General features: G+C 33.7%; 1 protein-coding gene across 2 annotated transcripts in view; it reads left to right on the forward strand.

The window, feature by feature from the left end:
• Vps13c (vacuolar protein sorting 13 homolog C (S. cerevisiae)) overlaps window positions 1-12,553 on the forward strand; it is a 147,135-nt gene that overhangs the window by 117,006 nt on the left and 17,576 nt on the right. For both annotated transcript variants that reach the window (XM_013010094.1, XM_013010095.1), the window contains exons 65-74: window positions 1,019-1,254; window positions 3,664-3,805; window positions 4,984-5,124; window positions 5,954-6,035; window positions 6,141-6,210; window positions 6,977-7,088; window positions 7,204-7,317; window positions 9,279-9,418; window positions 11,321-11,402; window positions 12,369-12,482. In XM_013010094.1, coding sequence (XP_012865548.1) covers window positions 1,019-1,254; window positions 3,664-3,805; window positions 4,984-5,124; window positions 5,954-6,035; window positions 6,141-6,210; window positions 6,977-7,088; window positions 7,204-7,317; window positions 9,279-9,418; window positions 11,321-11,402; window positions 12,369-12,482 — 1,233 coding nt within the window. The remainder of the gene's footprint in view (window positions 1-1,018; window positions 1,255-3,663; window positions 3,806-4,983; window positions 5,125-5,953; window positions 6,036-6,140; window positions 6,211-6,976; window positions 7,089-7,203; window positions 7,318-9,278; window positions 9,419-11,320; window positions 11,403-12,368; window positions 12,483-12,553) is intronic.

A 12,553-nucleotide genomic window follows, 5' to 3' on the forward strand; every position in this document is an offset into this window, starting at 1 on the left:
GTGGAAATCTTTTGGTTTGAATGTGCTTTACCTTCACAGTGAAGAAACTCTGATACTTACAAGTAGGAGAAAGAGGTTTCAGTTGTCTGACATTTTTGCTGTCTGGCTCAGAGGTTCAGAGCTTTTTTCTCAAGAGTCTATTGTCCGAGAGCATTTCCTTTCTCCACACATGATTCTGGAGAGGGAAGTGGTGGTGGCATTATGCTAGAAGATACTAACACAAATGCAGAAAGCATCCTGGTAACAGTGTATGCAGGAATTTCAGTTTTTAATATTTGTATGTGGTGTTAGCGAATCAGTAGAAAAAAATAGGTTGTTTGACACCATGTAGGAGTTACCTATCAATAGTGAAAACTGATCTAGGAAAGTTCAAGTAAGTTTTTGTCAAGAGGGAGTTCTAACCAATTGTGAGTGGACATACAAAGGAATCTAAAGAAAACACATACATTGTCCTTTAATATGTTTTTGTTTATGCTATAGTGGGGTTTGAATTTAGGGTCTTGTGCTTACTAGGCAGGTGTCCTACTAATTGAGTTACGTTCCCTGTCCTTTTTGTTTTTACTTTGCTTTTCAGATAGGGTTTTGTGCTTTTTTTCTGTGCTAGATTCAGACTGTCATTCACTTATCTCTATCTGCTATCTGGGACCACAGACATGAGCTATCATACCTGGAAACATTCATACATTGACAAACTCTAAGTCTGAAAAAAGTCTCTCCCTATTATAAGTACAAATTACCAGAAAACCTATCATAGCATTTATGAGAAAAATAGTTCACAAGAAAAACAGCAGTATCTTACAGCTTCAGAGGAAGGTGAGACCTTTGAAAAATGTTTTGCCAGAAGAAAAATTGCAAAATGCGTGTCTGGCATCCTCCAGTAAATTATAAAGATGTGAAAACTGGAGAGGTGGAAAGATAGGAGGAAGGATAAAAGCTCAAAACAGCAAGTAACATGATAGGTCACAACTTAAAGAGATAAAAACTATATGTGAATTTAATAAGTCTTTCTTTTCCCCAGGATGAATGTGGCCAGTTTCCATATGATGCAAACAGTCAGATACACTGGGTTTCATTCCTCGATGGGCGCCAGAGAGTTCTGCTTTTCACAGATGATGTTGCCTTGGTTTCCAAAGCACTACAGGCAGAAGAAATGGAACAGGCTAATCATGAAATAACCTTATCTCTCCACAGTCTTGGGCTCTCACTGGTTAACAATGACAACAAGCAGGAAGTTTCATATATTGGAATCACCAGGTATATAAGTAGGAAGATAAGACGTCAGAAATCTTTAAAAGGCATTGTTTGCCATGTCCAATTTGATGAGTCTGTGAATAGATTCATATAATGAATTTGATAGACTGTCCATTCATTCAGTAAAATTTACTGAAATACTTTTTGAGCTGTCTTTGCCTTCTTGGTACTCATTGCCAATTGATGGGAGTAATATGTTTTCCTTATTTATTTGTTATTTGTGAATAATTTTTTTTAGTTGTGGTCAGTCGGGGGGGTTGAACTCGGGGAAATGGGCGTTGTCCCTGAACCCTTCAGCTCAAGATGCGTGCTCTACCACTTGAGCCACAGTTCTACTTCCGGTTTTCTGGTGGTTAATTGGAGATAAGAGTCTCATGGACTTTCCTGCCCAGGGTTGGCTTTGAACCAAGATCCTCAGATCTCAGCCTCCTGTGTAGCTAGGATTACAGGCGTGAACCACCAGCTCCCAATTCATGAATAATTCTTGAATTACAAAAACACAAATACCACAAAGAAATAAATTAATTATGCGATGGAAATATAGAGGTAGAAATAACAAGTTTGTTTTGTGCACTATCTTCTAGAAACTGGCATGAGACTAAGACACCAAGAGAAATAAATTACTAAGAAGGTTCAGAGAGGAAGAAGCAATATTGATAGGAGTATATAATTTTTATGGATAGATTTAGAATTTTACTTATGGGATCAGTTATTTTCTCTTCTGTTTATACATATATAAAAAATAAAATAATTATTTTGTTTTTTTAAATCATACTGATTTTGTAATAAACTCATATGGTTTTGGATGCTGCTAAGTGGAATAGTTAATGTGGTACCAAATATAACCAGCATAGGATCTATTGATAACTGTATGTTTAGGAAAGCAAAGTTAAGTGAAAAGGGAGGCCAGGTATGGAGTACTCTGCATAGTACCTGACTGAGGGCATCATAGCCACCATTAGCTGTAGTACTTTTATGTATTTATAAGTAATGCATTGCCTTTGTTCTATATTTCAATATCACATAGGGTTTTAAAGCTATTTACAAAATTACTCTTTAGCCATAAAATCTGATTTTCCCTCTTTGATATAATGTATTCATTTCCACTTACAAGCCATCATATTTTGTCTTGTTGGCCTTTATAAGGAAATTTGTAAAATTCATCTAAACAATTTGATTACACATTCTAAGAAGAAGTAAATCACTTACATAATTGAAAAATAGGCTTTTGTTTGTAGCTTTAAGTCTAGAGAGATATTGAATACAGAGGTCTCATACCCATACCCCCTTTTAATACTACCATCATGCAGTAGTGTAGTACATTTGCTACTATTGATAATACTGATAAGATTATTATTATCTAGCATCTATAGTTTATACTAGGATTCATTTTGAATTACAGTTCTGTGCATTTGACAAATGTATAATATACATCTACCATTATGATATAGTTTCTGCAGACCTAAGAGTCCCTGGTTTTGCACCTTTTAATCCCTCCCTTTATCCTTCTAGGCCCTCTGGAAACCACTAATAGGTGATATCTTTTCATTTTAGTTTGCCATTCCCTGATGATATGCTATTGTACATCTTCTCATACACTTATTTGCCATATAAAATCTTATTTTTTTCCATCAGGTTACATCTTCCCAACACAAAATTTTATGAGAACACACTAATTGTACAAATGAATGAGTTTCATTATGACATCTTCACACAAGCATATAATGTACTTCTATCATATTTATCTCTCCCTCCCTCCACTGGTCCCTTTTTTCTTCATAAATAATCCTCCATTTTTATGTATTTTGAAAATTAGATTTTTTTATTTGAGAATAAACATGATTATTTTCTTTTTGGTTAGCTCATTTCACGTAATGTGATAAATTCTAGTTCCATCCATTTTCCACAAAAAGACATACCATGTTCTTCTTATGGCTGTTTAATATTCTATTGTGAAGATACTAAATTTTGTTTATCCATTTATCCATCAGTGGACATCTGTGCCAATTCCATTATTTAATTATTGTGAATAGTCCCTTGATAAACACGAGGGTGCAGATATCATTGTTCAGACATGGAAGAGATATACAGCTGGATCATATGGTATTTTAAGTAGACAATCTCAAACAGTTCATTAGAAGCATAGTTCATTACAAAATGATTTTGAAGGCCTTAGACATCTGTCAGGTCAAACATTCCCCACACCTGCCTTAGATAATTGACATTACTATGTAATAGAGAAAGTATTTTATCCTGACCCGATTTATTTATTTGCAACACAGGTATGGTTTTTAAATTCTTTTATCAATGTAATTTTCATCTGAAGTTGATAATTTCACTAATCTGGAGTTGAATAACACTTTCACAAACTCTTATGTACTCTAATTTAATTTTCTTTGTGAATTGCTCTAGTTCTGGTGTTGTTTGGGAGATGAAACCAAAACAAAAGTGGAAGCCTTTTAATCAAAAGCAAATAATCTTACTGGAACAGTCCTATCAGAAATACCAAGTATCAGAAGATCGAGGCTGGATTAAGTTGGATAATAATTTTGAGGTATGCCAAAACTATTTTGAGTTTTATAGGTTTATGTTTTATTAGTTTATACCTTTATTTTACTGGTAGCAATACTTGAGGTAAATAAAACCTTAATATCCCTTGAGTGCAGCAACTAACTAAATATTAATAAATGAACTCTTGCTTATTAGAAGTATTATTTAGTACATTTTAATCAAATTCTATATTGTGAACTAGGATTTAAACCTGTTGTAGAGAAATTGTTTATTGAACATTTTTCTCTTATATTTTGAATAATATCTATGTTGATAAATTAAAGCTGTTATATATATGCATATATCATTAATTTTTTAAAAATACAAAAACCTTACTGCTTGTTGAACATGGGTATGCATCCACAGATAATGGTGTGTCCCGCATAACATATAGAGCTAACATTTAGTCATCATTTTAAAGCAGATTCCAGAGGCTTAAAGCAACTTCCAGCTTGCTGTGCTTCAGTCATACAGTTAGATTATTCTTGTCTTGCTGTAGAAAGGTTGAAACACACTGATCCAAGATTTTGTTTTCTGCCTAATCTCATCACTGCAACAATGGATGCTATTTGTCTTACACATAAACAAGCTACTAGCTATTTGTTGAAGCTATAATTTTGTTAGTTTATATAGTTTTATCACCTCAGAATTTATCTAGAATTATCCATTACTATTAAAATTTGTTGTATAAAACAATTTTTTTTTTTTTGGTCAGTCGTGGGGCTTGAACTCTGGGCCTAGGCGCTGTTCCTGCACTCTTCAGCTCAAGGCGAGCACCACTTCCAGTTTTCTAGTGGTTTATTGGAGATAAGAGTTTTACGGACTTTCCTGCCTGGGCTGGCTTTGAATTGTGACCCATAGATCTCAGCCTCTTGAGTAGTTGGGATTACAGGCATGAGCCACCAGCACCCAGCTTATAAAACATTCTTAAGTACAGTTTTATAATTGAAAACATTCAGAATCCTTATTTCCCTAATAACTATTTTAAAAAGAGATGCTACTGTTTCTGAGATCTCAATTGTAAATTTTTTCCGAGATCTCAGTTGTAAATGATCTAAAGATAACCTTCCTGTTGAGAGACAATGATAAAGATGGTCTCATCAGTTTCATGAGTAAACAAAACTTACAAACGGGATAGTCTGCTAATAACTTATCACAAAAATGTCCTTTCCTTTTTTCCAGGTCAATTTTAATAAAGTTCCAATGGAAATGCGCCTCCCTATTAGATGTCCTATTAAGCGAGACTTTTTATCAGGAATTGAGGTTGAATTTAAGCAGTCTCCCCACCAGAGAAGCTTAAGAGCCAGATTATACTGGTTGCAGGTAACCCCACCATCCTCAGTCAAGTATATGTTTCTTTGGAAATCTTAGAAATGAAATTTCTTTTAAATTTGTAGTTAATATGAAATTACTTACCTTTTCAGAGTTAGGAATAAAAAAGTAGAAAGAGAAAAGTAAAGTTCATATGGTTTCAATACCCAGCAATAAAATTTAAAAAGGTAATTAATATCTTTTTATATGTTTCTTCTTCTCCCACATACCATGTAAATCCAGCATCTCACAATCTATTCTAAGGATCTCATGAGGGTTAACATTATTAATTTGACCATTAGACTGTCAAAAGTACATGGGTGTGTGTTTGTTTTTTGACACTAAGATGCAATGATCTTTAAATGCTCCATTGAATTTTCATGGGATCCCCAACTGAGATTTTCCTTTGTCATTCCTCATGGCAAAGATCAGGGCTCTATGGGTGCTTGTTTTTAGATCAGATACTTGCTTGCTCCCTCTTGGTCTCCTCTTCGTTTCTTCCTTTTAACTGTTAAGTATTATTAGGATTAAGTATTATTTTAGGACATTTTTATTGTTTTTGCATCTTTTTACCTTTACTGTAATTGTATAGTCAGTGTCTACTTACACATGTGCAATATTGATACAATTAGGAGAGAATACATTATTTTGTGTGCAGATCTTCCTTGCTGAGGCAGGGTCGAAGTTTTACAAATTTAAAGTGAAACTTGTAATGACATTACATGTACATTTGGATAATTAATGTGAAAATCTGAGCTTTTCTGATACTGTCTTTGACAGTACACTTTTAAATCTAAATTGTTTTAAATCCTTCTACTAAGTTAGTTTTCTTGTCTTTCAGGTTGATAATCAATTACCAGGTACAATGTTCCCTGTTGTATTTCATCCTGTGGCTCCTCCAAAATCTATTGCTTTGGATTCAGGTAAAAAAAAGAAATATAGACCTGTCTTATTTATAAAAGAGAAGTAGATATTAGTTTGATACAGCATAAAGTTTAGTATTTCTCCTTTATTCTTGTTTCCTTTAGAGCCTAAACCTTTCATTGATGTGAGTGTGATCACGAGATTCAACGAGTACAGTAAAGTCTTACAGTTCAAGTATGTAAAGGTTCCTACTTTTTAAGAAATTTACGATGAGGGCCCATTTTGAAAATTAATTTTTTAACTAACTGACATTTTTTAACTAATTTTGAAACTAACTTTGGTATAAAAATAATTTTCCAATTGAACATATAGACCGACTTTTGTTGAAATAATTTTTCATGTTTATTCTTACTATAAGAATAGTCTGTACCTATTTTAAAATGTAGAATTTCATACTTCTCTTTGTAACTCAGATTATAAAATATAAATGAAAATGTATTTGTCAGCTGTGTTCTTTTGAGTAGTTGCTCAAAAATTAGATGATACAGCTGGCTACCAGTGGCTTATGACTCTAATCCTAGTTACTCCGAAGGCTGAGATCTGAGGATCACAGTTCAAAGCCAGCCCAAGAGGAAAGGCTGAGAGACTCTTAGCTCCCATAAACTAATAAGAAAAAAGCTGGAAGTGGTGCTGTGGCTCCAGAGGTAGAGCATGAGCCTTGAGCACAAAGAAGCTCAGTCCCCGAGTTCAAGCCCCAGGACCAGAAAAAAAAATTAGGTGATAGCTGATACATTTCTCGTTGTAATAGTCTTTTACCTTGACATGACAGATGTAGGCAGCTGGGACCCTGAATATAAATACAACACCTATATGCCCACTGTAATGAAAGACTCTCAGTGAAAGTATACTCTAATTTTATAATGTGTTCTAATTTTAAGAAACATTGAAAAGCATTAGGTTTGATGGGAGCCCTTTTCTGTCTTAAATTTTTTTTCTATAGGTATTTTATGGTCCTTATTCAGGAAATGGCCTTAAAAATTGATCAAGGGTTTCTGGGAGCTGTGATTGCACTGTTTACTCCAACAAGTGACCCTGAAGCTGAAAGAAAACGGGTAACAATATTTATTTATTGGTCTAAATATGAAGTTTTAAAAAGTTAAATCAGCTATTTTTGAGCTAATTGTTAGAGTAGATAATTTTTTTAATTATTGATTTGATTTTTTTCAGACAAAGTTAATTCAGCAAGATATTGACACTCTAAACACAGAATTAATGGAGACCTCAATGACTGATATGTCAATTCTTAGTTTCTTTGAACATTTCCATATATCTCCTGTGAAGGTTTGTTACAATTAATACTTTGAAATTTTAGTACAGTTGTTTTGGGATTTTTAAAAGGTCTATATAAGATTGTAGTTTTTAATTTGTTGCATCAAATACTAGGCAGGAATTTCCATTGATTAATCATAATAATTAAGACAATTCTCTGTGACATGTACAGCTGTAATCCCCATAGAGAAACCACCAGAGCATGTTCTGTAGTGTTGAATTAATAACCCTTTACCCTGAGAAGAAGCTGACAAAGGCATTTCTTAATTAAGCAGAGAAGTGCTCAGTGCTGTTTAATGTTTTGGTTGCACTTTGTAACTACAATCACTGTCTAGGCAGAGCTGTAATGGCTTCCCTGACCAGAATGGGAAAATGCTGAAGTAGGTGTTAACTGTCCAAGTACTGTCATCCCCTTTCCAAAACTAGAGGAGTGGAAAATTGGATACCTTTCACTTGCCTGATTTTGTACTTTATGAACCCATTTTCTTTTTCCCTTATTGTTGTTCTTTTTAGCTTTTACAGGGAAAGGTGATTGCTTACTAAATTCACAAATGCTATCAACCATAATACTCTAAAACTTGTGTAATGAACCAGATATACAATTAAGCAACTCTTTAAAATATTGATGATCCTTTACATTCTCAAACACTTGTTCATAGCACTTTATATTCAATCTCATTTACCAATTAATTCAACTAAATTAATGGATTTATAAAATAGAATTATTTTACATTGGAATGTTAGATATTTCCATGTTATTAGATTTAAAAGCAATATTGCTTTCTGTGATAGGTTATGCACACATTCTTTTCTTTATTTTTTTACATTAGTGGTACAAGGAGTTTTCATTGTGTTATTTCCACACATTTATACAATGTGTACCCATCAATCTCAGCCCTCTATCACTGTCCGTTATCCACTCCTGCTTCTTGAAACAATTGACAATTTCTTCTTAATTAGCAAGTGATGTGTTATTTCTGGAATTAATATCTCTATTAAAAATTTACTGAAAGTTTATTATCAAAATTGCTGTGGAGGTATAAAATGGCACTCTGGATTTTATAATGCAGAGTGTATTAAAAGATTGACAATTCACCTATTCAAATTCTGAGGTACATTGGAAATTGTGCTATGTAACTGAATAATGAGGATAATAGGCAGCTATTGTCTTAGGTCATAATAACTTTTTCCTAGAGAAAGATGGAGTTCTGTCCACCTGAGCTTACCTTTCTAGGATCTCAGCACTCCCCAATTGTGCATATAAGTAAAAGTCCACATTAAAGAAAAATAACCATCAAACTTTCCTGTCTCTGCCCTATTCCATCCTACTTGAGCTCTTCTTCCTGGTTAGGTAAAATGCTCAGGAAGTACCGAATGAGAGATGATTATCTGCTTTGTTTATACATGTTGAATTCATTTGTCTGTGTCTTTATGTATTCTTGCACATGTTACAAAATACAAGTTGAACAGCAGTGTGAAAAATCTCTTGCCTGAGCACTGAGTTGGAGGATGTGGGGAGGATGAAAGCCTTTTTGTTGTTTTAAAAGTTTATTTGACAGTATATTAGTTTTTTGCCATAATTGTCATGTTAATTATTATGATATGATTTTAGCATTGTTAATTGTTGCATCAATGATTTACCTTAGTTGGATGAAAATAATTATCCATTATTTGAACTAGCAGACTACTTGTGTGCTAGTTGAAATATTTTTCTTCTTAAAACTATCATATCATTTTATAAAGGGTTTGTTTTCTGCATAGGGACACAATGACATTTATACACTTTGAATGAAAATAGTATTTCCTGTTGATTAAAATCAAGATCAAGAAATCAGTAAAACCAAATATTAAGTGGGTTCTGTATGATGTAGGGCAAATGCTAGGTTTTACTAGGACAGTAATTGAAAGGTCTAGGTTCTGTGTATGTATTGTTGTTCTTAGCTTTCACTTATTGAATGCTGTTTTTCTCTCAGTTACATTTGAGTCTGTCTTTGGGTGCTGGAGGTGAGGAATCAGACAAAGAAAAACAGGAAATGATTGCAATTCATTCTGTCAACCTGCTGTTGAAAAGCATAGGTGCCACTTTGACTGACGTGGATGACCTGATATTCAAGTAAGGCTTCAGTTAAAGTACATGGGGAAGCATTTGTACCTGAGGTTTCTGAGATTCTCTCCATTTTTGCAATATTATCCTAGAATATTAGTAAACCCTACAATTTATACTAAATCCATTCTGGTCATACGCCTATCTTACATGACAATCAAGGTAAAGATATGCTTCTTCAATTATGCATATCTAAATAATACATGAATGTCAAACAAAAATGTATATTGTAGTACATGATGAATTGACTGTGTTTTGCCACTGAAGTAGGTCTAACATTATGTAGCAATAGAGTGAGATTCAGTATAATTATATAGCAAATGTAGAGCTAAGAACTCCATGCTACATATAATGAGAGTGTTTATACCAGATAGGTATACATTCAATAACTTCTATTTGAACAGTCAAAAAAGGTATGAGTAAGAATATATCATTGGAGGAAAATAAAATTATTTTAGATTATTACTGTCTTACATGTGCACTAATAAGTTTCAGAAGAAATTAATGATAAAATATATAAAGCAAACTGAGAAGACTTTAAAAAAGTCAGATATGTTTGACTACATAAAAAGTGAACATGTGGCGGGGCACCAGTGGCTCACACATGTAATCCTAGCTACTCAGGAGGCTAAGATCTAAGGATTGCAGTTCAAAGCCAGCCCAGGTAGAAAAGTCCCTGTCAGACTCTTATCTCCAGTTCCACTCAAAAACCAGAAGTGACACTGTGGCTTAAAGTGGTAGAATGTAGCCTTGAATGAAAGAGCTCAGGGACAGAGCCCAGGCTTTGTGTTTAAGCTCCATCACTGATATTAATTAATAACTAATTAATTAATTTTTAAAAAGTAAATGTGAAGGCTCAATGGTGAGCACTTGCCTATTTTGATTCCAGGATTTGATTCTGAGGTTTGATCCTAGAACTTGTCCATAAGAGACAAGTGCTCTACTGGAAAACCAAATGAAAAAGTCCTCCACCAAACTACTGTTTAACAAAGTCAATGAAAACAATTAAAAACAAAAACTGAGGATATATAATAGCATATATAAAAAAAGGATGAGTCATAGTCTTAATAAGGAAAATCTAAAGACTCAGTACATAGTAGTCAGAAGACACTAAGAGCATTTATAGAAAGGAAAGATAAAGTAGTTGATAGATATTATTAGATAGTACTTATCAATGAATACATGCAAATTAAAGCAAATTAACAAAACAACTAATAATCCTATGTTAGATGGGTGAGTCTAAATGAGTACATTTAATACTGCCAGTGTGACTGAAATGCTATGTAGAAAAAGCCTAAATGTTTTGCTGCCTTACACACAGTAACTTTTTCTTTGGGACTTCAGCTCAAAAAATAATATTGAATGTAGCCAAAGAATCTTAGTCATTGATGAAGAATTATTCCTTGTGTCTCTGGTACATGATAGAATACTGTGTACTCATTCCAAATGGTTATATGGATTTTGAGTAAAGATAGATATTTTTTAAAAATTATGTAGAAAAGATGAGAGAGAATCCAAAGTGTGAGATGAGAAGAATGAACTTAAAGATCTAGCAGAGGGTATGTCATGGTTGGCTTTTAGTTGTGTGCAGTGCTAAGGATGGAAGCCAGGGCCTGGTGCACATCAGAGAAGCACTCTTATCTTCTGAGGTATACCCTATCCCTATGGGTGACTTCTAAACCCCACGTTATCCTTTCTGTGTGTTTATGAAAAACTTACATGACACTAAATTAACTTTAATAACAATTTTGTTACCATAATATTAAGCTGTCAACCATGAATTGCTTGTGGTAGAGGTATGAACTTAATTGTGAAGGAATTACTCATTGTAATTAGTTATTATTCAGATTAAGTCTACTTTTTCTGAATATTATCTTAGTATCCTTGAATCTTTCCTTTTTCTCTTCCTAGACTTGCTTATTATGAAGTTCGATACCAGTTTTACAAGAGGGACCAGCTCATTTGGAGTGTTGTTAGGCATTACAGTGAACAGGTAATTTTCTATCATTGTAGTCCTTTCAGGGTTTATACTTCACAAACTATTAAGTGAATATCAAGTGACTATCAAGGAAGGAATGTTTATGTAATTTAATCTGTTTGTAATCTTATTACTTAATGGTTTTATTAATGATTAATTTATTTCTTTCGTTTTACCAAACTCTGTACACTTCCTGTTATGATTGTATCTTTACCACTTTGGGAAAGAATAATGATTCAAAGTCATTACTCCTGAATTAATTAGTGACTGTAGTCTGCAGTCTAGTGGCATTGCTGGAGGAATTCTGAGCCAGTTTCTTCCCCGCATTGGTTTCTCTGTGGTTAGCAGTGCCTACAGAGGGGTGTTGCAGGCCACTTGGGAAGCATTACTGTACCATGCGGGCTGCAGGATGATGTTCCTTTCGCATCCTCTTCTGGAAGATGTGTTTTCTTGTGGTATTTATACATAGCATGGTCATTACATTTTCAAACAAGGATATATTCTCCCTTATTTTGCTTCTGGTTACTGATTATTCCCTGTGGAGTTGACTTGTAATACTGATGGTAGATAATATTAAAACAACTAGTGATTACCAAATTATAAGTTCATTGAATATGCATATATATGAATATGTATATATATATATATATGAATATAATTTCATGCCAGGTCAATGTAACCTCTCATTTTGTAGCTGAGGCTAGTAGAAATCAAGTGACTTATCCAAAGTTACATAGCTGCTATATGGTGGGCTATACCTACCTAACACTTATTGCTGTCTGATTTGAGAGTTCCATGCAAAGTGCTAAGGATAGGGCCTACTCCACTGTGAAAGATCAGGTGATAGACATGACGGTGGTCATTCCTCACCACTTTCCTATAGCAGACTCAATTTAAATAGTACCCCTTTTTTTTCTATTGCATGGTGATGTTGTTTCAACACTTGTCAAGTACTTAATTTACTTTGTTTTTCTTCTTTAGTTCTTGAAACAGATGTACGTCCTTGTATTGGGTTTAGATGTGCTTGGAAACCCATTTGGATTAATCAGAGGTCTGTCCGAAGGAGTTGAAGCATTATTCTATGAACCCTTCCAGGTATTGATGCTTTATTTGAAAATATAGATATAGAAAAATGGAGGTTTTAGTTTTCAATAGAACAAGTAACA

This window comes from Dipodomys ordii, unplaced genomic scaffold, assembly GCF_000151885.1.
Source record: "Dipodomys ordii isolate 6190 unplaced genomic scaffold, Dord_2.0 Scaffold11, whole genome shotgun sequence".
Taxonomy (NCBI): Eukaryota; Metazoa; Chordata; class Mammalia; order Rodentia; family Heteromyidae; genus Dipodomys; species Dipodomys ordii.